The sequence below is a fragment of the Stigmatopora argus genome, chromosome 12 (assembly GCF_051989625.1).
Source record: "Stigmatopora argus isolate UIUO_Sarg chromosome 12, RoL_Sarg_1.0, whole genome shotgun sequence".
In the NCBI taxonomy this organism is placed as follows: Eukaryota; Metazoa; Chordata; class Actinopteri; order Syngnathiformes; family Syngnathidae; genus Stigmatopora; species Stigmatopora argus.
In genome coordinates this window covers 11,962,868-11,987,472 of record NC_135398.1, presented here as the reverse complement: position 1 = coordinate 11,987,472, position 24,605 = coordinate 11,962,868, and the positions used below count along the sequence as shown (strand labels likewise).

General features: G+C 40.3%; 3 protein-coding genes across 3 annotated transcripts; 1 reads left to right on the top strand and 2 right to left on the bottom strand.

Moving 5' to 3' along the window:
• The first annotated feature begins 297 nt into the window (after positions 1-297).
• parp2 (poly (ADP-ribose) polymerase 2) lies at positions 298-8,722 on the top strand. Its single transcript, XM_077615951.1, has 17 exons — positions 298-509; positions 2,260-2,475; positions 3,580-3,771; positions 4,500-4,570; positions 4,656-4,706; positions 4,793-4,889; positions 4,963-5,038; positions 5,106-5,208; positions 5,382-5,535; positions 5,673-5,811; positions 5,901-5,964; positions 6,345-6,482; positions 6,564-6,691; positions 6,766-6,865; positions 7,998-8,096; positions 8,167-8,291; positions 8,361-8,722. The coding sequence occupies exons 1-17, from the start codon at positions 440-442 to the stop codon at positions 8,539-8,541; spliced, it is 2,004 nt and encodes a 667-aa protein (XP_077472077.1). The 5' UTR covers positions 298-439; the 3' UTR covers positions 8,542-8,722.
• Positions 8,713-17,475, bottom strand: LOC144086143 (protein lifeguard 1). The gene is made up of 7 exons (XM_077615952.1): positions 17,409-17,475; positions 17,110-17,260; positions 12,442-12,727; positions 12,057-12,257; positions 10,920-11,048; positions 10,700-10,843; positions 8,713-9,820 (listed from the first exon to the last, which is right to left on the bottom strand). Exons 3-7 carry the CDS (start codon positions 12,724-12,726, stop codon positions 9,686-9,688), a joined length of 894 nt encoding a protein of 297 aa, XP_077472078.1. The 5' UTR covers position 12,727; positions 17,110-17,260; positions 17,409-17,475; the 3' UTR covers positions 8,713-9,685.
• On the bottom strand, positions 17,151-24,390 carry LOC144085869 (uncharacterized). The gene is made up of 8 exons (XM_077615538.1): positions 24,322-24,390; positions 22,468-23,123; positions 22,148-22,309; positions 21,244-21,351; positions 19,678-19,750; positions 19,533-19,617; positions 18,816-18,889; positions 17,151-17,260 (listed from the first exon to the last, which is right to left on the bottom strand). The coding sequence occupies exons 2-8, from the start codon at positions 23,035-23,037 to the stop codon at positions 17,151-17,153; spliced, it is 1,182 nt and encodes a 393-aa protein (XP_077471664.1). The 5' UTR covers positions 23,038-23,123; positions 24,322-24,390.
• Between the last annotated feature and the right edge of the window lie 215 nt (positions 24,391-24,605).

Here is a 24,605-nt window from a genome sequence, read left to right as displayed (position 1 = left end):
ATTAATCTAAATTAATTTAATTATTTAGTTAAACTCTCTTAATTGGGTCATTCTTGGCAAGCTGAGAAATGGTTTTATTTAAAAAACGTATTAAAATAGGTATTTGGGTTGGATGTTGGAAAATGCTTTATAACCATTTTAATGTGTGCAGTAAAGTTACTACATCGAATAATATTATAAAAACTAGCCGTTTGGAATCGTTTGAGAAATAATTTTGTAATTTCACAGTACATGCACCGTCGACGATAATGTTATATTTATGGATGTGCTCTGACGCAAAATGGCCGACAAGTGATGACTAAGGTGCATCAAACAGCTAGCCTTATATAGGAGATGTATGGGTTTCCGCCCGCTGTTTATGTACTTTCTTTTAACTGATTCTGTCTTGTACGTAGTGCGATATTATTGATTTTAGAACGGTTAATTTTAAACAACTAAAATGAGGCGGTCAACAAGAATTTCCGAAATAGCAACATTGCCACTAAAGCAAGAAAGCCAGTCTGAAAAAGGTAATGATTCGCTTGTTGGTTTGCCGGGACACATTAAAGCTCATAACACATTACAACCTTACTACACGTTTGACTGTTGTGTTTCACTCATTTACTGTAAATATCTGCTTTCACGTTACTGATTTGTTGTCTAGGCGTTCAGTGTTTGCGTTAAACTTATTACATGTAAATTGTTCGAAATGCGAATGAACAAAATTATAATGGCGTTCATTTTTCTTATGATGTCTGTGTTTATGTCACGTCCACGAATGGTGTGTGTTATTCTTCAAGCTTGCATTATTCATTCATTAAGTCATTGGTTTTCCGAACCGCATATATTGTCAGTGTCGCGGGGGTGATGGAGCCTATTGCAGCTAACAACTAAATCAGGTCCAAAAGTTTTGTAATCTTATAAAACAGAAATGATTGGGGGGGAAATTAAACTAAAACTTCAGGCTTTGATCTTGATTTATTTAAACCATTAAAGTTTAACGGTTTGTTTAATGACTAAACACATTTTCCCAGTTCAGATATTGTTTTGTTTCAGTCCCCGTTTTTATCTTTAGGATTTTGTTTTCCGATTTTCAGGAACAAAATATTTTTAATGGCTTCAATTTTGTCCTGAGGGTGAGGCCCAACTCCATGATTGACACAATTTTCCCCATCCTGGAAAGGAAGTTTAGCACTGATATAAAATAAAACTCATAGTTTCCTTGCAAAATAAAGCACTAGGATCGCAGAATCTGTCCATACTTTTCATTTTCATCAACACAAATTTCTCATCTCATCTCATTTTCGGAACCGCTTTATCCTGATTAGGGTCGCAGGGGGTGCTGGAGCCAATCCCAGCTGTCTCCAGGCCAGAGGCGGGGGACACCCTGAATCGGTGGCCAGCCGATCGCAGGGCACGAGGATGCAGACAACCATGCACACTCATACCCATACCTAGGGGTAGTTTATAGTGTCCAATCAGCCTACCATGCATGTTTTTGGAATGTGGGAGGAAACCGGAGTACCCGGAGGAAACCCACGCGGGCCCGGGGATAACATGCAAACTCCACACAGGTGGACCGACCTGGACTTGAACCCCAGAGCTGCTTGTGCAGCTCACTCCAGATACAGTTTGGTAGCTCTGGCTAGTCCATGCTATTACTAGCCAATCATAGTTGGTGAAAGCGATGACGTATCCCTACGCCTGCTAGAAGGCAATGACGTATCTCTACGCCTGCAAGGAGGCATTGTGGTGTTGCCAACTCGAAATCTGATTGGCTAAAGCAACATATTGACGCTTGTTTAATGCAGCATAGCCTGCAGAACTGATTATGAAGGCCTTGAGGCAGATTTCTGACCCTGGCAACAAATAATGGCTGAAATGTGATTGGTTAAATGCTTCAATATGAAAACACACATCTGGAAGCAGTGCAACCAGGGGGAAAAGCAATGAAAGGAAGCTAACAGACAATTTGGAATTATTTAATAAGTATTCATGGACAAAATATAATTAACATCAGTGATTCAGATATTTTTTAGGCCAGCAGAGAAGGCCTTGAAGGTCCTGACGGCACACCACTGCTTAAAGTATCTAAAATGTTTCCATACTTGGTGGGCCCTTTCATGAAAGTAAGAAAAGTGTCAAATAAGCACCCAAAAGGGTTCTTTTCCCTGCTATTTTATGGGAGATCAACATTTCAAAATGTTTTAAAGATTACGATTTAAAGGAAAAAAAAGGTTCCTTACCTTCCTAACTATGCTCTCACGTTTATAACTGTAGTGTGGCAGTGGCAAGACAATGAAGGCCAGTGGGAGTACTACTCTCCATTGGACTGCGTTCTGCTCAATTCGGCCGTGGCCTCGGGAAAAACCTGCATATCCCTGACTCTAGCTTCAGGGTCTGCCTACCAGGTGGACCTGAAGAAAATGGTCCAGGTCAACACTGTCACCAAATACAAGAGGAAGATCCGCTCCCAGTTGCCAAAAGCAGATGAAGGTATGTTTGATGCCCATACATTACACATATGATGCCATTAAAACCATTTGATAAATGTCTACGTCATTTTCCGACCTGAAATGTTATGACTTTTCCTACAGGGAGCAAAAATACAATTCAATTTCAGTTCAGTCCAGAGGTCACATTGCAGTTAATTCTTCTCTATTTGGCCAGATAATTAATAATGGCTCTATCTTGTAATTAAGGTGAAAAATGGTTTCATTTAAAAACACAACACTTTCATAAAGAGGGTAGATATGTCAATACAACTTTTACAACTACTAACATTTTGATTCCTAAATTGCTTATAATGCACAAACACAAATCGATGAGGTGTCAGTTACCAGTTTGGTTTGTAGTATGTCAGAAAAAAGGCAAAAAAATGATAATTGTTTCCCAAAGAAAAATCTGAGCAGGTAGTGCAAACACAAATCAGTCTACTTTTCTGGAGGACTTTTTCTTTTTAAGAATTACATTTAAAAGATTTGAGCATTTTTTTAATTTAAAATATTTTCTCTAAGGGCAGCCTGGTGGTTAGCACGTCTGCCTCACAGTTCTGATATCAAGGGTTAAATCCTTGGTCGGTTCTGACCTTCTTGTGCGGAGTTTGGATGATCTCCCCAGGCCTGTGTGGTTTTCCTCCGGGTACTCCGGTTGCCCCCCACATTCCAAAAATGGTAGGCTGGTTGGACACTCTACATTGCCCCAGGTATGAGTGTGTGCGTAAATGGATGTCAGTCTCCTGGTGCCCATATTTGGCTGTGATGGGCTCCAGCACCCCCTGTGACCTTAGTGATGATAAGCGGTACAGAATGAATAAACTGGTGGGGAAAACCACTCTAGATCTATACTCCTCCGGGTACTCCGGTTGCCTCCCACTTCCAAAAACATGCATGGTAGGCTGGTTGGACACTCTAAATTGCCCCTAGGTATGAGTTTGTGGGAATGGGTTACCTGTGTCCGTGTGCCTTGCCTTTCAGGGTGAGCACCACCTACTGCCCGTAGTTGGCTCCAGCAGCCCCTGCAAGCAAGCAATGAGTAATTGCACGCTCCTCTTTTGACAATGAACATATATTCACTTTGCTTCTTATACGGTGTTTCCAGAAAGTTCCAATAATACCGGAGCAGATGCGAGTGCTTCCAACGGTGGTGCAGTGGAGGTAAAACGGGAAGAGGAGGTTCAAGAAGATGTGGAGGAAAGCAAGAAGAAGCCACCCACAGGAAGCAAGAGGAAACGAAGCAAGAGCCCATCCAGCACTACGGACAAGCGACTCAAAGAAGAGATGCAGAGTGAAGGTGTGTGAGATTTGAGCAGCCCATGTGATTGCAAGGATAGACACAGCCACCAATGCACTTTTGGATTGGATTGGATTGGATAACTTTATTCATCCCGTATTCGGGAAATTTCGTTGTCACAGTAGCAAGAGGGTGAGAATGCAGATATAGGAAAGGCATTTTAGACATAAATAGATAGGTAATAAGTAAATAAATAAATACATGAATAAATGTATAAATAAGCGTGTTGCTGAAATGTATGTATATATATATATATATGTATATATGTATGTATATATATGTATATATATGTGTATGTATATGTATGTATATATACATGTGTATATATATGTATGTATATATATGTATGTATACTATATGTGTGTGTGTGTGTGTGTGTGTGTATATATATATATATATATATATATATATATATATATATATATATATATATATATTTGTTTGTTTTGTTAAAGAGCCTGACAGCTGATGGGAGGAAGGATCTGCGGAAGCGCTCCTTCCTGCAATGAGGGTGCAGCAGTTTTTTAATTGTATTAGTAAACTAACTATAGCAAAGACATTGATTTGAACAATGCGGTGTCAAAGGTGCTTTTAATTTTCTCATCCGACAACTGATAACAATTTTGAGTTTGATTCCTGCAACGTACGATTGAAATTAAAGATGCGTTTGATTCTTACACCTGGCCCGTACATATAAAAACCAAAGGTGGGTTTCATTCTCACTCCAGAAGTTGTGAAGACGGTGGTCATGAAGGGCAAAGCTCCAGTGGACTTGGAATGCAAAACCAAGCTTGGAAAGGTAGCACTCGTTCAGATTGTTAAACTTTATTCTGAGATGGGTGTATCCGGGTTAGTTTTTCACTGTGTTTGCGTTTTTTGGGCAGGCGCACGTTTACAGTGAAGGAGTGGATGTTTACGACGTGATGTTGAACCAAGTAAATAGTTTTACTCTTGCATTTGAAGGTGTACAAATGTGTAAACAAACCGATTTATGTTTCATTTTGTTTTGCTGTCTCTGTAGACTAACCTTGAGGTTAACCAAAACAAATATTACCTGATACAGCTGCTTAAAGATGACGCAGCCAGGGTGTTCAGTGTGTGGACGAGGTGGGGCAGAGGTGAGAAATTAGTGTTGGACTTGCCGAGTGGATCGTTTGCATTTTCAGACTGTCTCTTTGGTGTCCCTCACAGTGGGCAAAGTGGGTCAATGCAACTTGACTTCCTACGGGGGAGATCTGCAGAAATCCAAATCTTTCTTTAAGAAGAAGTGAGATCTCTTCCCACTTATTTGACTTGTAATTGTGTGGATTATTTTCAATTTTTGTTTATTCTAGGTTCTTCGATAAGACCAAAAACGTGTGGGACCAAAGGGCATGCTTTGAAAAGGTCACTGGAATGTATGATATGGTCTACATGGACTACAACACAAATTCTAAGGTATAGTTTCTTTTCTCCCTTTTCAGCCATTAACATTTTTTCCATTTTTTTGCTTCTTATGTGCCTTCTCGTCTAAAAATAAAGTCTTTTACATTATGCTGTGATGATAATATAATTTAGTTTTCAGACGCCAAGTGTCGTCATGGTTTTCTCGTTTATTTTTCACTGCAAAGGAGGAGAAGCATACTCCTACGGCTGTTGAAAAGGCAGAGAAGAAGTCCACACTTCATGCAAAAGTCCAGTCTCTACTGGAACTCATCTGTGATATCAAAGCCATGGAAGAGGTTGTACTGGAAATGAAGTTTGACACTCGGAAAGCTCCCCTTGGTCAGTCTAAATAAATCACTTGCCCTACAATCAAAGATTATATTTCATGTCATTTCTACTCATACGTTGTTGCTCTTTTGATGATGACTTTCATTGTAAGCAATCAATTCTTATTCTGCTATTGTTTTTTACTTTAGGCAAGCTGACCGTCGAGCAGATTAGCGCTGGCTATACTGCACTCAAGAGGATTGAGGACTGTTTGACAAGGAAAGATGGAGGCCGTGAGCTGGTGGATGCCTGCAACCAGTTCTACACACGCATTCCACATGACTTTGGGTGCTTAGAATAGAAGTTTATCTTCATAAAAGACATGCTTGTTTTTTTTTTTTTATTATTTATTTTGAATTTATGCCATCTTTTCCTAGGCTGAAAAGGCCGCCTCTCATTCGGACAGAAGACGAACTGAAGAAAAAGATTGAGTTGTTGGAGGTAACCTATTGAGTAAAGTAGAGGTCTCTAATATATAATGGTACAACCTCCACGTACAAAATTTCATTCTAAAGGTGGTTGTGTTACTTTTATTTACATTTTACTCCAATGTTAAAAAGTAAATTCTGTTTTTTTTTTCAAAATATTATACAAGATCCTTTCTGCTATCGTGCACATGGTTTAAGTGTTGTCTTTCCCTTAAAGCCACACATCCCTTATGTTGATGTAACATGAAGAAAATGTTTTCAATTTTGACAAAAAAAATCATAAATTTAGCTTCCTTTCACCCTTGCGCGACTTAGTCACATTTGATGAAGATGAGTCTGAGTGGAGCCAGTGTCTTAAAATGCATAATAATCCATTTTAATGTATGTGGTCAGGCCCTGAGTGACATCCAGATAGCAGTAAAAATGGTGGAGAGCAGCAGCAGGAACCATGACGAGCATCCTCTGGACCATTACTACAGTTCCCTCAACTGCCAGCTGGAACCTCTCGACCCACTCTGCCAAGAATACAATGTCTGCTTTTTAAATTGTAATAAGTTTTCCATCAATGCCATGAATGCAGTTGACATTTTTTTTGCGTGGGTTTCTCTGAAGGTGATCGAAAAGTACATGAATTCAACTCACGCTCCCACACATAACAGCTACACCATGAACGTGCTGGACATCTTCGCAGTGGACAGACATGGTGAGAGCAGCCAGTTCCTGTCCGACATCCACAATAGGTCAGAATGCAATTGCAGTACATCTAGGAAAGCTGATGGCAGTGGGAACCAATGAATACTTTTTTTTGTGGTAGGATGTTGTTGTGGCATGGGTCTCGTCTCTCGAACTGGGTGAGCATCCTCAGCCAAGGACTCCGAATCGCGCCCCCCGAAGCTCCATGCACAGGGTACATGGTAGGAAAAATAATTTGTTGTTGGGAATGTAGACAAAATAAGTCAATGACTATAGTGTGTGTACATGTTTATATGTGTATGTATAGTTCTACTTTACATATCCATTATTCATGTACGGCAGGGGTGTCAAACTCATTTTTTGTCGCAGGCCACATGGTAGTTTCGATTACATCCGGAGGGCCGTTATGTCTTCCAACTAGGCTGCCAAAATTAATCGATTAATAAATTGACAGCGTTTTCGATCATGCTAATCATTTTTGGACATTCAAATTAGTAAAAAAAAAATTGCAATTATTGATTTAAAATGAGGAAACACAGGAAATAATCTACAATCTTCATTTGAATTTCATCATAACAGAAAGTTGGCACTCATCATTTACTTTCTCGGGCCACACAAAATGATGCAGTGGGCCAGATTTGGCCCACGGGCCGCCACTTTGACACCTGTGCCATAGACTGTATGAGGTAGTGGCGCTGCGCCGTAACTTGGCGGTCATCATAGTCGACAGGCATTATGGGAAATGTAGTTTTTGGTCAAAGCACTCTTTTAAAGCTCTCGCGGGCCACATGAAACGATATGGCGGGTCACACTTGGCCCGCGGGCCTTGAGATTGACACGTGATGTACGGGGTATTTATTTTGATGTATTTTAGGTATGCATTATTTTTCATTCATTTAATTATTTCTTTCCTGTCGGTTTTTAACCCAATATTTATTAGAAATATTTTTACTTTTGTTTATTTCTAGAATGTGTTCTGTTTTCAATATTTTAAATTACATAGATTTACTTTTTGTTTTATTTTTGGTTATCTTTTTCATGCATTTTTTAATTGATTGTCCTATTTAAGACATTGCAACTCAATTAACCAATGAATCAGATTCTAGAAAAAAAACAAGAAAAAAATTGAATAATTTCAATGAAAAACAATGAATATGAATGAACATTATTGGTGATCATTCTTTTTGCATCTCTATTTTTTTAGGTTGTTTAGGCTGTTGTGAGATAATTCATGCTTTTATATGATAAAGATGTGCAATTTGGTGTACAGACTGTCTTACCTTTGCTGAGGTCAAGTACTGAGCGTAGTTGTGAGTTCTCCACACATTGAAGGCGTTGTTGTTATTGTCGCAGTTTGGAAAAGGCATCTACTTTGCAGACATGTCGTCCAAGAGCGCCTACTACTGTTTCCCCCATGAACACAACGAAGTCGGACTGCTACTGCTCTGCGAGGTATCCGACCAGAGTGATCAACACTCGTTCTCGTTTCTGTATGACCAGTTGCTGATGCCTGTATTTACAGGTCGCTCTTGGAAACAGTAACGAGCTGCTGTACTCAGACTACCATGCCAACAAGCTCCAGGAAGGCAAGCACAGCACCAAGGGCATCGGGCAGACTGGACCCAGCCCTCAAAATTTTGTCACTCTGTAGGTCCTAAAGTTTGGTCAGCAATCCTGAGAAATGAATGTAACATTCAATCGTTAACATTTTTTCAGTAACGACATGACGATCCCGATGGGTCCCGCTGTGAAAACGACGGACAATGTGGCTTCATCGTCTAAGACTGGATTTTACTCACTCCTTTACAACGAGTACATCGTGTACAACCCAGCCCAAGTACGCATGCGCTACTTGCTTAGGGTCCACTTCAATTACATTGATAAATGTATTTGGTGATCTCATAACATACATGAATGTCTTTTTACTTGTACTGGAACATTTTACTGCTAATGTGCCTCATAAGAACTGAATTTTCTGGTGAATTGTATAACTGTTATTGTCCACAACTAAGGTGAAAATCTGCATATGAAATATGATTTACTTTGGATAGACATTAAAGCTGGGAAATGTTTTTGAACATTTTATTTTGGTTGACTCTTTTCCATCACAAAACTTGAACAGGGTTTGTAGAATTATAACCACAGGCTCAATACAGGGGGTCAGCAACCCGCAGCTCTAGAGCCGCATGTGGCTCTTTAGCACTGCTCCATTGGCTAGCTGGACCTTTTTTTTATTTTAAAAATGGAGAAACATAGGGGAACGAAATGTATTTTTTTGTTTTAGCATGGTTTCTGTAGGCGGGCAAACATTCCACATGTTTTCAAATGCTGTAAAAATGTATAGAATATATATTAAATTTCAACATTTCTGCGTCAGATTTGCGTCATAGCCTGCGCCACACTTTTCTATTAGCAGGGTGGGATCTCAGGCAGGTGGGAGTTGTAAACAAACCAATGGCTATGTGATGGGCCATTGATCTCAAAAGGTAAAAGAGAAAAGTAACTGAGGAAAACATAGCATTCAACATTTCATGGACTGAATTATTTGGATTCATTGCCAATGCGGAAGTTAGTCTAAATATTTGCTCTGTCGTAAGAAGTTGTCAAATAACAAAAAGAGTAACTGTAGGAAAAATAAACATTTAATCAAGAAGGCTCGAAGTATTTGTAGCCAACGTAGTCATTTTGATAGTGGGCTAATATAGCTAATATATATACATATAGCATGTCTTGCCTTCATTATAAGGTTCTTATTTTTTGCGGCTCCAGACATATGTCTCAAAATTTCAAGTTGCCAACCCCTGGTCTATAACTTACTCTACAAACCCTAACATTAATATGCAAAACTGGAGGATTAGTTTTCAAATGTAAGATCAAAACTAACATGAATACTCTTCAGATAAAAACACATTTAACTAACAAAACCAGAAAAAGAACATTTTGTCAAGCGGCGAAATACAAAATCTGCTTTCTCTAAATATGGATTGAAATGAGGAAGAAAGGAAAACAAGTGAACGCAGAGGTGTCTGACTGACTATGTTTCAGTGTCTCCGCATCAGGTAAATAAAGATGAGCATGACATCCAAGTAGATCATCAGAGCGGCACTGACATACTCCTCTGGGTCCACGCGGTAGTTCAACGCTCCCATCATCAACTGGCAATCCACCATCAGGAACTAAGGGAGCAAAAGAATACGTAAGTATTTTGAAGCTTTCATGTGGCAAGTCCAACCATTCTAAGACCTATTTTTTAAACTTTAAACAAGATTTGCGGCCTTCACCTACAACTTTACACAGTGAAATTTTGACTTTAGGCTTCAAACCTTCAAATAAAATCCCTACACCACATGTGTCAAAGTGGCGGCCCAGGGGCCAAATCTGGGCCGCCACATCATTTTGTGTGGCCTGGGAAAGTAAATCATGAGTGCCGACTTTCTGTTTTAGGACCAAATTAAAATGAAGAGTATAGATGTATATTAAATTTCCTGATTTTCCCAATTTTAAATCAATAATTGTAATTTTTAATCATTTTTTCTGTGTTTTTAGTTCAAAAATCATTTTGTAAAATCTAAAAATATATTTAAAAAAGCTAAAATAAACATTTATTTTAGATCTATAAAAAAACTGAATATTCAGGGCTTTTAATCCAGTTCTTTCAATCCATTTATTAAAAAAAAATCTAAATATTATATCTAAAATGGTCCGGCCCACGTAAAATCAAGTTGACGTTAAAGCGGCCCGCGAACCAACCCGAGTCTGACACCCCTGCCCTACACTGAAAATCGAAAATGGCTTGAAAACGTATTCATGAAGCACTTACCTTAGTTAGAAATTGTAACCCAGGTCGCAAATCTGAATTGCAGCCCAACCCTCATTTAAAACTTGAATTAAATCAATACACTGCTTTTAAACGTAATTACGCTACAAAAATTAATCAGTCAACCTTTTTTAATCGCATTTCCAAATTCATGCATTCATTTTCTGAACCACTTTATCCTTACTAGGGTCCAAGTTTGGTGCTTCTGTTTGATAAACAAAGTAATTGTTGTTCTTACCATCGAGAACAACAGGGCGCCCAAAGAGCCGTAGACGACCTGAGTGATGTACAAGTAGTAGAAGCCACTGAAGATGCCGAACATCAACAAGTCCACCGCCATGATGAGCAGCAGACCATAGCAGCAGGAGAATTCATAGCGCGACTGTGGGAGTGATTAATTCGTTTAGCAGAGAACTCTCCTTAAAAAAGTATCATTACGCATTGGTTTAAAATCTTACCTGTGCTGAGAAGGCGATAATTGTGAGGGAAATGGTCAAAGTGGTCGCCATAGTGATGATGACAGCACGGGTGTCATGGTAGGATGCCATGGTGCCCACCACGTATGACAGACTAAGTGTCACAATGGCCTGAGGACCCCAAAAAAGGAAGCAGTCTTGAAAACTTGAACCTTAGTTTGCGACCTGAATTCACACTTTAGATGTTCATTATATTTTGTCCATGAATACTTATTAAATCATTCCAAATTGTCAGTCAGCTTCCTTTCATGGCTTTCTCCCTGGTTGCGCTGCTTTCAGATGTGCGTCTTCATATTTAAGCATTTAACTAATCAGAGTTCATCCAATATTTGTTGCCAGGGTCAGAAATCTACCGGGAGGCCTTCACAATCAGTTCTGCAGGCCCTGCAGCATAAAATAAGCGTCGATAAAACTGTTGCTTTAACCAATCAGATTTCGAGTTGGCGACACCAATTACTTCTCGCGGGCGTAGGGATACGTCATCGCTTTCAGAAACTATGATTGGCTAGTGATAGAGTGCACTAGCCAGCGCTAGCAAGCTGCATCTGTTGTGAGCTGCACAAACAAATATACTGTTGTGTTGATTTAATAGCGGTTTTGTCAACACACAATGGCTGAAGGAGGAGAAGAAATTGATGTGGTTGCAGATTTAGTGTCAAAGCCATTTTCAAGATGGACTTTTCAAGAAAAGATGGACATCATTAAGAACGGTCAGACAACCACTCGGTTGGCCAGCCGATCGCAGGGCCCAAGGAGATGGACAACCATGCACATTCACACCCATACCTAGTGGCAATTTAGAGTGTCCAATCAGCCTACCATGCATGTTTTTGGAATGTGGGAGGAAACCGGAGTACCCGGAGGAAACTCATGCAGGCACGGGGAGAACATGCAAACTCCACACAGGTGGACCGACCTTGATTTGAACCCAGGACCCCAGAGCTGTGAGGCCGACGCGCTAACCATGCACTCTACTGGGCGGCCCAGTTTTATAGCCATAAAATACTTATTGAGGGTTGGATTGATTCAGACGTAGCACTACTAAAGGCCTAGGTGTGAAATGCGCAGCGCGCCACTGATCAATATAAAACCAAATCTCCATTTGCGGGGGGAACCCACCAGTCCGATGATATTCCAGGGGTGTTTCCGTCGGAGGGATTTTGCGCAGCTGAGGGCTATGCTGACAACAGCGAAGATGAGGAAGGAGCTGACGTATATCCAAATGTTTTTCTGTACCACCTTTTTGACAACGGCAGAGAATGTGAAGATAGATACCACACTGAATGTGAACACCAACTGCAGGGTCAGGATGCAAAACACCTGCAGAGAAAGATCATAGGATTATAGAAAAAAAAATCAAAATAGTTATAGTTCATTTACTGTTATTATTCGTATGTGATACTTTGTAAGTTGCTACAAAATGTCATTTAAAAAGCTAATGTCTGTATTATACATAGCTCCATTGCTGTGAAATTATAGAGACATATACCATTGTATTACTAACCTTGCGCACAAAAGCCCTCCTGACTGTCTTATCGTCAAAAGCCGATGTCTCAGCGAGCGGGACGTCCTCCGACTGACCCTCTGCTTTGGTTTCTGGAGAGGACTGCTCACCTTCCACCATGTCACCTCCTGTTGTTTCACCTTTAGGTTCGCCATCCGCCAGCAAATCTTGAGAGTAGGGCGGAGGATCTTGCTGCACCGGTTCTTCGTACGGCGGTGGTGGCACTTGTTGGATGGAAATGTCGGACGCCGAGGGCTCAAACGTGGTCTCTCCTTGTTCTGACATACTTAAGTTAAAACAGACATAACAACATCTAAAAACTCAAGTTTCCTCTCGATCTTATCCAGACGCAATTTAGTACTGTCACTGCAGGTACTCGGATGAGTCGCCTAAAGACGTTTCGCCGACGGACGTTTGACAGATGGACAGGTCGCCGAATGGACATTCCACCGAATGGCCATTCGGCCGAACGGCCGTTCAGTGGGACCTCCATTCGGCGACCTGTCCATCTGTCAAACGTCCGTCGGCGAAACGTCTTTAGGCGAATCATCCGGCCACTGTCACGGCACTAGAAAATCTGACCTTTACTTCAGTCTTAGGACTGCAAATTTTGATACTTCCCATAATTACCTAAAGGGCTTGCAAACCACTTTAGTCACTTTTTTTATAACTCCTCATTTTTCTTGTATATTTTTGATGACTATTCATTTAAATGTGCACTTTATGGTGAAGCTTTAAATCTCATTTTACTTGTATAATGACAATAAAGCCATTCAATTCAACTCAAGTGGCCCGGCGGCTTGCAGTGGTTAGCATGTCAGTCTCACAACTCTGGGGTCCTGGGTTCAAATACAGGCCGGTCCACTTTCGTGGAGTTTGCATGTTCTCTCAGGGCCTGTGTGGGTTTTCTCTGGGTACCCTGGTTTCCTCCTGCATTCCAAAAATATGCATGGTAGGCTGATCGGACACTCTAAATTGCCCCTAGGTGTGAGAATGAATGGTTGTCTGTCTCCTCGTGCCCTGCGATTGGTTGGCCATCGATTCTGGTGCTTGTAGTTGGCTGAGCTCCGGCACGCCCCTTGTGAGGATAATCGTTTCAGGAAATGAATTAATGTTACTGTTAATCCTAATATGGGGCTAAATATATTGAAATTCTGGTCTTTTTTTTCCGAAAAGAAATCAAATTCATTCTTAAATTGTTTGAATTTGGCTGATGGTGAGATGCCTTGTCTGACTCTGATGATAAAAACGAAGTGGGCATATATTTGTGTCCTAAGGCATGGTTGTATGTCACATTGTCACCGATTTTCAAAAGTGATTCTTTGCGAATCAATTTGAATGACAAAACCGTCTGCAATCAAATCACCACTAACCACATTGGACCAATCTTATTCATGAAACTGAAAAAAATTGGAACAGCGCGCAAGCTCTTCTTTAAAATTAGCCTGTAAAAGGCAAGTAACGACCTTGTGTTGCGTCACCAAAACCTTATGAATTCCCACATATTTATTATTGAAAATGTGAAATGTGAAAATTGACAACTAGATTTTTTGTAAACTTGTTTTACTCATTTCTGGCCACTGATTCACTTTTTTCATGAAATTGTTATTCCCATTTAGAGGAGACAGACAACCATTCACGCTCATACTCATATCTAGGGGCAATTTAGAGTGTCTTTGGAATGTGGGAGGATACACAGAGGAAACCCACACAGGCCCAGGGAGAACATCCAAACTCCACAAATGTGGACAAAGCTGGATTTTAACCCAAGACCCCAGAACTATGAGGCTGATGCGTTAACCACTCAGGCGCCGGTCCGCCAACTTAGTACCTGCTGGATAAATTTGAATTATCGTTTAAATGGTGAAACTAACTGTTACCCAGAAAAAAAAACGGATTTCTCGAGAAACAAAAAAAATTGTATCCTATGAGTTTAAGTCATCTGAAGAACGCCACAGTTTTAATTGAATTCCAAAAATTACATTTTCTATTGAATTTTCAATGACCGCATCTGTAAATAAAAACAAAAACTCAAATATATTCAAAAACCAAACCCAAACTAAAAAGAAAATCTTCAAATGCTGTGATTTCTTAAATTATTCATTTTGATAAAAGGCATCTCTCACCTTATTTTGCTGCTCGTCTGTGACCTGCACAACTCAAAAGGTGCAATATCAATTTCTGACCCTTCTATGGAGGAAGTCCAACCCCCCCAAAAACGCAACTGGAAATTCCACTGCTTCCATTTCCCACGGTCAATGCTCAAATTATTTGTACATTAAATTTAAGCAAAATAAGATTACACAGACAATGACATTGATATTCAAACTTTTTATGAAGATATCAAAAACAGTTCTGTAAAGTTGATGTCAACATATCAGTCCAAAAAGCATACTACAGATTATAAGAATAAATGTTACTGACATTATGGAAGTAACCTAGTATGGAGACATATCCTGTTTTGTCGCTCACTTTCATCAAGACTTGATGAAACAATTGCGTATTCATGTGAAATCCGATGTTTTAAAGAACCCAGTTTACGTGTTGCGAGTGCTGCGTGATCGGAAAAGTTGGCCCTTGTGTCATAAAGTTAAGAGAAATGGCTAAAAGATTTCATGAAAACATTTTGGACTAGTTGGTACTGTCTTAATGTTTGATAGGGACAAATTTGTAATGACAATCAAGTTGTTGTTTTTTTAGGAAAAAAAATATTGGCCCAAAAAGTTTTTAAAGGTGAAAACAATCCATTCTTGAACTCTTTAAGGGCAATAAAAGTAATATTATTTAGGGGTCGCCTAAATTGCATTTTATATGCAACATTAGAAACCTGTTCTTTTTATTATAATATAACGTATTATAACAATTAGTGTTAATGTTCCATGTTTATTGGGATAATTCATTTAAAACACTTAAACTTAATGAGGCATTGCCATCTTTTTATTTTAAGCCATTTAAATTCAATGTGAGAACTACAGTGTGGTACATGGCTGAGGCTTTGATAGATAAAAAAATTAGTTAAAAACAAAAAAAGAATGATGTCCAAGCCAACATATTAAGCTAAGCTATAATAAACAAATGTTTATTCTTTGATGTGGTGTTTGAAAAATATTTATCAAAAAAGGACAAATATTACAATCAACCGCTGGCCTGGCGGTTGAGTGGTTAGCACGTTGGCCTCACAGTTCTGGGGTCCTGGGTTTGAATCCAGGTCGCTGCTTCTGCATGGAGTATGCATATTTTCCAAAAAACATGCATGGTAGGCGAGTTGGACACTCTAAAATTGTTCCGAGGTATGAGGCCTCTGGCCTGAAGTGAGCTGGGATAGGCTCCAGCACCCTGTGTGACTCTAGTGAGGATGAACGATTCCAGAAGTGAATGGAGGAATGAACAACAATCAACCCCGCTCTCGGCTCTTCTTTCCTAGCATTGATTTCAATTTACTATTTATGTAGTGTGATTATTAAAATACACACTAGGTGGTGGTACACATCCAATGGAAGTGCACTTCATGAATACATATATATATTTTTAAAAATGAATACAGTAAGGCACAGGTGTTAAAGTGGCGGCCCGGGGGCCAAATCTGGCCCACCGCATCATTTTGTGTGGCCCGGGAAAGTAAATCATGAGGGCCGACTTTCTGTTTTAGAATCAAATTAAAATGAAGAGTATAGATGTACATTAAATTTCCTGATTTCCCCCCTTTTAAATCAATAATTGTAATTTTTTAATCATTTTTTTTCTGTGTTTTTAGTTCAATTTTTTTGTAAAATCTAAAAATGTATAAAAAAAGCTAAAATAAACATTGTTTTAGATTTATAAAAAAAAAACCCTGAATATTCAGGGCTTTTAATCCAGTTCTTTTAATCCATTTCAAAAAAAAAAAATCTAAATATTATATCTAAAATGGTCCGGCCCATGTGAAATCAAGTTGACGTTAAAGCGGCCCGCGAACCAACCCGAGTCTGACACCCTTGCAGTAAGGGGTGGCCCGGCGGCGGAATAGTTAGCGCGTCGGCCTCACAGTTCTGGGGTGCTGGGTTCAAATTTAGGTTGCTCCACCTGTGTGGAGTTTGCATGTTCTCCTCGGGCCTGCGTGGGTTTTCTCTGGGTACTCCAGTTTCCTCCCACATTCTAAAAACATGCACGGTAGGCTGGTTGGACAATCTAAATTGCCTATAGGTATGGGAGTGGGCATGAATGGTAGTCCGTCTCCTGGTGCCCTGCGATTAGATGGCCACCGATTCAGGGTGTTGCCCAACTCTGTCCCAAATTCAGTTGGGATAGCTCCAGCACCCCCTGTGGCTCATGTGAGGATAAGCGGTTTAGAAAATGAATAAGTGACAACCAACCCCGCTCTCTCCTCATCTTTCCTAGCATTGATTTCAATTTGACTGGAAGTGCACTTCATAAATACTATATCTTTTAAAAAAATGAATACACTAAGATATTATCATGGCTAAAAGTTTGCTTAGTATGAAATATTATATTGCTCATGAAACCTAGTACGATGCAGTCAGTCTACTAACACAGGAAGCATAATAGTTAAAGTTCTTCTAAAAGGAAATTATAGAAAAAAAGATCTTGGATTTTTGGAGTCTGAAATTACAGCCATTCAATTTTGCTGTTGAGAAAGAAATGTGGAAATATAATCTTTACAAAAATCACCCCCAAGACGTTGTCTTGGACCTGGTTTTCTGACATGGCACTCAGGACTCCAGATAGTAGATGCTGTCCACAAGACCGATGTTTGGGTCCACACTTCTTGCCTGGAATAGGAAGTTGTCGTCATCATCCATGTTGTGCTTCAAGTCAAAGGCTGAGGATTGGGGTGGGGGGGTGTTGGTAGGTTAGTTGGTAGGTTAGGCGACTTGTTGAAGCAGCAAGTGGGTTGTATTCCAGTACACTTGTATGGGATGGTTGAGAATGTCTTGCTCATTAGTTACCATTGAGGACACAAGCCCTACCTTCCGGAGGCGCTGCCAAAACTTGCGATAAAGAAAATTCGGCAAAATCTCCATTCGCGATTGGCCGAGTTATTTTCCACTCCCCGAAGAGTCCGCCTGCAGTCAAATGGAATGGTAGCACATTAGTAGTGATCCAGGTGTTGTTGTGGTAGCCTGTCGAATACCTTCTTGTTGCAGTCGGGCGTCAGTTGTTTTCATAAACAGCATGTTCTTCCTGTCAATCAAAAGGTTCACCTTTAAAATAACAATCAATTTCCCCCCCATTTAGATATTTTTTTTGCTTTTGTGTGACTGAATGCTGGCTGCTTCACATGAAAATTCGAATAGAGGCATGATTTTTGTCATTTCGGGAATGAAGACGTTTAACATAGTAGCTTTGCAAATGATTGACAGCCAGGGTGTAGAGTGGGCTGAAAATATTTTTTTCCTTAATTCTGCGATTCACAAATCTGATGCCTACCTCTTCTATGTTCTAATATGTAAACCACTGCCTAAATCAGGGGTGGCGAACACGTGGCTCTCGAGCCTCATGCGGCTCCTGGCCAAAACAAATGTGGCTCTTTGCTTCTTATCATATTTTGTATATACTGTGGCTCTTTGCCTTGTTTGATATTTCTCTTATTTTTATTCTCTCTTATAACACCCAAATTCATCAGGGCCCATTAAAACAAAAAAATATATATATTTAAAAAATAATTTGGCAGATTGCATTTTTTTAATGATGGGTCTGACATAAGGTGTGGCTCTTTGACTCTCACAGTTTAAATTTTTTGGCTCTTTGTGTCTGACTTGTTCGCCACCCCTGGCCTAAATGCTTTAACTTGTTTGTCAATCAATATGAAAAATGTCCAACTATAAGCTTAAGAGTGACCAAATCTTGGTTCCAATTTCTTCCACTTCCAGGCTGCTTGTGGAAACGGATCCCCTGGGAAGACTCTGACATCATTTATAAAGCCTGGATGACGCTTGCTCAGTTGGCCTTCAAGTCCTGCGGTGAAGTTAACGACACTTTGGATGCTCTGACGCACGTTTTCTCGGTTGTTCCAACCCCCTACCACGAGATGAATTTTAATAGTAATATCTGTCATGACTACATTGGTACACAAAGAAAAAAATCGGAAAAAGCCTGCCATTTTGGTTTGAAGCAGCTATCTCACTTTCAGTTGACCACCAATAACTACCAAATTTGAGATACTGTACCTACAATAGACCAGTGGTCCTCAACTTTATTTTCACCGCAGACCGGTAAAGGTCTTCCTATTTTCATGGGAACCAGAGGTGTGATTGGTTCTGGGTCTTTGTGGTCTGGCAACCCTGAGGTTGTCATTGGCTCATGATATCCTTACATCGACTAATGTGTCGACGGTGCCTCATATGCGTGACATTTAAAACGTTAATACTATTTACTTCTCCAGCGGACCTGCACCAAGTGGCTTGCGGACCGGTACTGGCCCACGAACCGATGGTTGGGGAACCCTCCACTAGACAAATGAGTGACCCAAAGTTTAGGCAATAGTTCCAGACACCCAATAGTAGCCCTCTCAAATGTGCTGTGGGTAATCGGATTTCTCCATTTACAACTTATAGTCTCGAAGGGGCCTGCCTGAATTGTGCTATATTGAACTACCACCGTCATCTGGTGTTTTTTAAACAAATTATTTGAGGGTTAAAAGATATCTTGCAGTGGAAAAATCTTATTACTGCACTACACTGTTTCCTCCTTAGCTAAAGGGAGGTATTGGGTTAGATATCCAGGAATGTGCTGACTGTGCACAAACACTGACTCAACGTGGAAATTGAAGATTGCCAAGTCCAAATAAGAAAAACTGCTGGGATGATATGCAATGGAAGTTTGCAGGGGGTGGTAAAGGTTTGGATGAACGATGAAGCGTTCCTTCTTGTGGGCCCCTGGGGGTAAGGGGAGGGTGTATTGCATTCTACTGGAGGCTTCATAAATCAGCCTGATGGTCATGAGCCAGCTCCCCTAATGTCTGATTCTTACTCACCTCCGGTGTCCAAAGCAAATAAAGATCATACATTGATTTTGCAAGGATGTAAACTAACCAAAGCACAGGGGATAACAACAAAAAACAAACTAAGAAATGTGTTGAACATTTCACCAACCCATGAAAGCTTCCCTCGTTGCCAAGATAGTGAATGTCCACATGGGGGTAAACAGGGACTGAGCTCCGTTCATTTGTGTATGAACCTGAAGAGGGATAAGAGTGTTATGGGATTTAAAAAAAAACTTTAATGATTGGTCGCATACCTGGGAATTTTTCCAAGCCTGAAAAGGCTGAAATGTCCATCAGGTCGGATTCTGGTAACGAGTAAACGTGAATCTGTGAGGATGTGAAAATACAATGAATGAACACTTGGATAATAATCAATGGTAAAAGTTAAGTGAAATAGACTGCCTCGACTTTGACAACATGTGACAACATATTCCCATGCTCCCATGTCAAGATCCTATAGAGATGCAGGTACATCAATGATACTCCTGCTCTAAACCTGCAGTGTATGAATCCAGCCTCTAAACCTGCAAAACCCCTGAACCATGAACAATTAAGTTGTAAGTCCAATTCACGTGTTGTTTCAGATCTAAAAAAATTATAGCTTCATAAATGAGTCAAATTAAATTTTCAGGGGGAAGCTCGTGGGAACTGGCAGTGAACCCGATAACTGGCACATAGGAGGTAAACGGACTTCACCGACACCAAGTTACGCTATTTCACAATTATATACAAATACATTATCTACTTACTTTTTCACTGCGTGCGAAAAAAAGGCACATTTCAGTCAGTCAAACAAATTCATTAAAAATAAAACTATATAGTCTACAGGTGGCTCGGTGAACAAGTGGTTAGCACGTCAGCCTCACAGTTCTGGGATTGAGGGTTCAGTCCCAGGTGGGTTCTAACTGTATGGAGTTTGCATGTTCTTTCAGGGCTTGTGTGGGTTTTCTCCAGGTACTCTGGTTTCATTTCACATTCCAAAAACATGCTGTGATGTTCTGTTCTGTTGCCTATGATGACTTGTTTCTTTTCAGCAGCTGATTCAGCCAATGAGGCAGGGCAGTATCAACACACCAGCAGATTTGGTGCATCCGGTATTTAAGAATACCCGCCACAACCTGCCAATTGTCAGATTATTGTAAGGTCTAGAAATGGGTCAATTCTGCGGGGATCCAGTTTGAAAATTTTGTCATCATAACCAAGAGCATTGCATCCCCATATTCTGTGCAATATCTATAGTCCACATCCCTGTGCAGTTTATAGTCTCAATCCTATCTTGATTTCTGCCCGTATGTGGTCCCATGTTCATACACCAAGTGTTGTCTGGTCCAGACCCTATATCTAACTAAGTCCGATCCTCTGGAACTTCTATTTGATTCCACATTCATGGACTTTGGGTTTTTGGTTCAATTTTTTTGGCGTTCCAGAGTCACATCCTGTGTGGTTCTACACCCTCATTCACATTCAGATTCAAATCTTCAAAGGGCCGTTTCCTTGCATGATGCACATTGCGGCACGCGAGCTCATGTGGTTTTGCTTAGAAACAACAGCATGCCTCTCAGCATGTCACTTTTCACCAAGGATAACATAGCATGGAACAATGGGCTCCCTCTCCCCAATTTCTAGGGTATGTGTGCGTAATGCTTCATTTCATCCTACTCTACGTACTGTTTCTTGGGGAAAAGTATATATATTCTATTAATACTTTTTCTTGATAATTGAGTGACAAAAGATGACACACATTAGATTCAGATATAAACACGTCCCATGTGAATCTACATGGAACCAATAAGCTGCCTATGAATATTTGTATGTTCTACCTTGGCTTCCTGGATGCCTTTGGCTGAATGAGTCTTGACATGTTTCCGTAGTGAGCTAGGATCTGTGTAACGCTTGGTACAACCTGGGATCTGACAGACATATGGTTTCTGAAAGAAAAAAACAACAGTGCACTGATTTTATGTGTGGGAAAGAAACCAACTTGATGAGGAAAAAAGACATAAAATGTCAAAATAAAGCTGTAAAACTAACAAGTTCTCAGCTTTTTTACGCTACGCAGACTACAGTCCCCTCACATCACATTAATCACATTAAGCAACAGACATTTCTGACTCGCTATAATAAGTCTCCCTTTAAGCATACTCACTTTTGACCGAAAAAGTACTACAACAGAAAACTGCTAAAATAGTTGGGGCTTTTTATTTTGCACTCTTCCATTTTACAACCTCTTGATTCAACTGGCTTCAAGCCTGGCTTATGTGAGGCCTCAAGGAGAAGTATATATATATATATATATATATATATATATATATATATATATATATATATATATATATATATATATATATATATATATATATATATATATATATATATATATATATATATATATATTTAAAAAAAAAAGCTGAATCAATGCAGTTTTAAAGGTAATAGTGGCAGCCTGCAGCAGATTTAAAGATTTCATAATTTTTATGTCAAGTAATTTTCTGCCATTTATGACAATGAATATCCATTTAAAGTGGCTGTCATTTCTCATTCATTAAAATAAGGTTGACAACTAAGCAATCTAAAGAAGCCAAACAAAAAGTCTTCTGATGGGATGATAGTTAGGACCTCCTATTTGCATCTTTCCAAATGTATACTGTATTTATAAACACTCTTCATAGTCCTAAATTATTTGGGTAGCTGAGCAAAATTGCCATGGTTAAACAGGAGACCGACCGTGTCAAGGTGCGTTCGTTGGTGCTTAGCCCGATCGCTAGAGTTGCTGAAGGCCTTGAAGCACCCGAGGTGCTGGCAGATGTACGGTTTCTCTCCTGTGTGGCTCCGCAAGTGAATCTTTAGGTTCTCCAGACGGGAAAATGCTTTCGAGCAACCTTCAAACTGCAGGACAAAAAAATGAAGTTCATATTTAATTTTATATTTTAAAAAGAAATTCTTGTTCTTTGTGACACCTTCAACCTTTCGGGATATTTCAGCACGTGTGCTAAAACCAAGATATCGAATAAATACACGTTCATTTCATTCCTTTTCCAACTCACCATACACTTGTTGGGCTTTTCCCCAGAGTGCACCCTCATGTGGATGAGCAGCTTATAGCGTGCATTGAAGGGCTTCCGGCGTCGGACGCAGTCTGCCCAGAAGCAGGCAAACTCCTCGCCCTTCCGCTGGTCCACGTGCTCCTTCTCAATGTGCCTTGCCAGTTCCTCCTGGGTCCTGAAGGTGATGCAACAGTCAGTCCAGAGACACAGCTGGTCCCGAAACATGTCTCCTGTGGATTCTTGTTTTACGCAGAGACAGTCGTCGTGGAGTTTCTTAGATGTAGCCCAACCAGGGAGAATGTAGGATGCAGGAAGGTTCGGTTGGGAACTACCATAGAATCCATGGATGATTTTAGAACTATTGGAAAATCCTGTCTCACACGTGTCAGGGTTATAAGTGGGGTCATGAAACGCAGATGAGTTCCTGTGTGAACAACACGCCCCTGCGCTGAACGAAGGAATGGGCGACTGAACCGCAGAATATGTCTGTCCTTGGTGGTCTTCTGCATCTTCAAAGAAACTGGAAAGAGTCATTTGAGTATCTGGAGGTCCAAAGTCTGGGGGCCACATCTTGGGTGTTTAAGGGATGCCGTCAAGCAGCCCCAAACATGTCTTAGCTTTCAACCATCACATATTGTATTCCAAAAATGTGGGATCTGTAAGCAAAAAAATATATTTTTTTAAATCAATTTCTCATCTCTCATCTCATTTTCTGAACCGCTTTATCCTCACTAGGGTCATGCTGGAGCCTATCCCAGCTGACTTCGGGCCAGAGGTTGAATTGGTGGCCAGCCAATCACAGGGCACAAGGAGACGTACAACCACTCACGCTCACACTCACCTAGGGGCAATTTAGAGTATCCAATCAGCCTACCATGCATGTCTTTGGAATGTGAGACAAAACCGAAGTACCTGGAGAAAACCCACACAGGCCCAGGGGAACATGCAAACTCCACACAGGTGGAGTGACCTGGATTTGAACCCAGGTCTCCCACTGTGAGGCCGATGTGCTAACCACTCAGTCACCGGGCAACCCTACAATCAATTTGCAGCTGAAAATGTTTCAAATCTTTCACAATAACACAAAGGATTTGGGTATAGCAGAAACCATCTATAGTGGCTTCACTCATGTTGTTGATTTGTTTTCCAGCAGGTGATGATGAATCATGGCTACAACCTGACCAGAGTCTTTAATGCGGATACGGCTAAGACTATGAGTAAGTAGCCTTCTGAAAAACCAGCCAATGCCTAAGTGTATACTTTAAGCACATGGTTTACTGGTGCAATCTGGTTTACTGTTTTATGGTCCTTCCTGTAATATGGAGGTGTGGTAATTGTGAGCCAATGCTAATTAGAGACGTTTAAAATACTATAAGCTTCAGGATTCATTGGTTCGAGCAGGAGTGGCCAAATTGTTGTCAAAGGTTGTACTTTTTCCCAACAGTCAGATATCAGGGGCATTACCGAATAAGATGAAATACTATTTTTTTCCACTTTCTGCTATTGACAACAATAGGTGTCCAATCTATTTGAACCAGCTAATGATTTAGGTTTGTGGTAATTTTCACATTAATGATGCCTAATGAATTTGTGAATAATCTAAAGTTCCACATTGAATTTCACCCCCCCCCAAAAAAATAAACAGTTGGGCTGTGATCCATTAAGATGAGTGTTACGGTAAAACTAAGAAAAGTTTTCCCACAAAGCCCACCACAAGCCAGCACGATGCACGGCAAAATGGCAAATCGGTCTCATGTGGTGTCTTTTAAAGAAGCGCTGACGGAGTTTAGCTAAACACAGCTGTGGCCTTTCAAAACCAGCAAATGTGTGCTCTTCACTTACAAATGCTCATACCTCACGGTCTGGACAGCGAGTGAAAAACCTCAATGGGATCCAAAGATCTGTGCACTATCCTGACCAAGATTAGTCCATGATGTAACCCCTTTCACAACCTGTTGCTGGGCTTTTCTAACGAGAGCCTCCTGTGTGTCCACAGTAACGCCGATAGTTGCCAGTTTTTACAAGCAGGGCAAGGTCTTTAGATTGGGGACAGGGTTAGGGTTACTTTTAGAGGTGTTGGGTTGGGTTTGCCGGTTGTTAGGACAAAAGCTTTGCGAAGACTAGGAGGAATAATTCAT

What these genes read in the sequence shown, in the direction of transcription:
- parp2 (XM_077615951.1), top strand. Translation starts at nt 440, where the DNA reads ATGAGGCGGTCAACAAGAATTTCCGAAATAGCAACATTGCCACTAAAG. An exon ending in GTTGCCAAAAGCAGATGAAG is followed by an intron (nt 2,476 to 3,579) that starts GTATGTTTGATG and finishes CGGTGTTTCCAG; the next exon opens with AAAGTTCCAATAATACCGGA. An exon ending in ACGACGTGATGTTGAACCAA is followed by an intron (nt 4,707 to 4,792) that starts GTAAATAGTTTT and finishes CTGTCTCTGTAG; the next exon opens with ACTAACCTTGAGGTTAACCA.
- LOC144086143 (XM_077615952.1), bottom strand. Translation starts at nt 12,726, where the DNA reads ATGTCAGAACAAGGAGAGACCACGTTTGAGCCCTCGGCGTCCGACATT. An exon ending in TTATCGCCTTCTCAGCACAG is followed by an intron (nt 10,844 to 10,919) that starts GTAAGATTTTAA and finishes TCACTCCCACAG; the next exon opens with TCGCGCTATGAATTCTCCTG. An exon ending in GCGCCCTGTTGTTCTCGATG is followed by an intron (nt 9,821 to 10,699) that starts GTAAGAACAACA and finishes TTGCTCCCTTAG; the next exon opens with TTCCTGATGGTGGATTGCCA.
- LOC144085869 (XM_077615538.1), bottom strand. Translation starts at nt 23,037, where the DNA reads ATGTGGCCCCCAGACTTTGGACCTCCAGATACTCAAATGACTCTTTCC. An exon ending in AAAAGCCCAACAAGTGTATG is followed by an intron (nt 22,310 to 22,467) that starts GTGAGTTGGAAA and finishes TTTGTCCTGCAG; the next exon opens with TTTGAAGGTTGCTCGAAAGC. An exon ending in AGGCTTGGAAAAATTCCCAG is followed by an intron (nt 19,618 to 19,677) that starts GTATGCGACCAA and finishes ATCCCTCTTCAG; the next exon opens with GTTCATACACAAATGAACGG.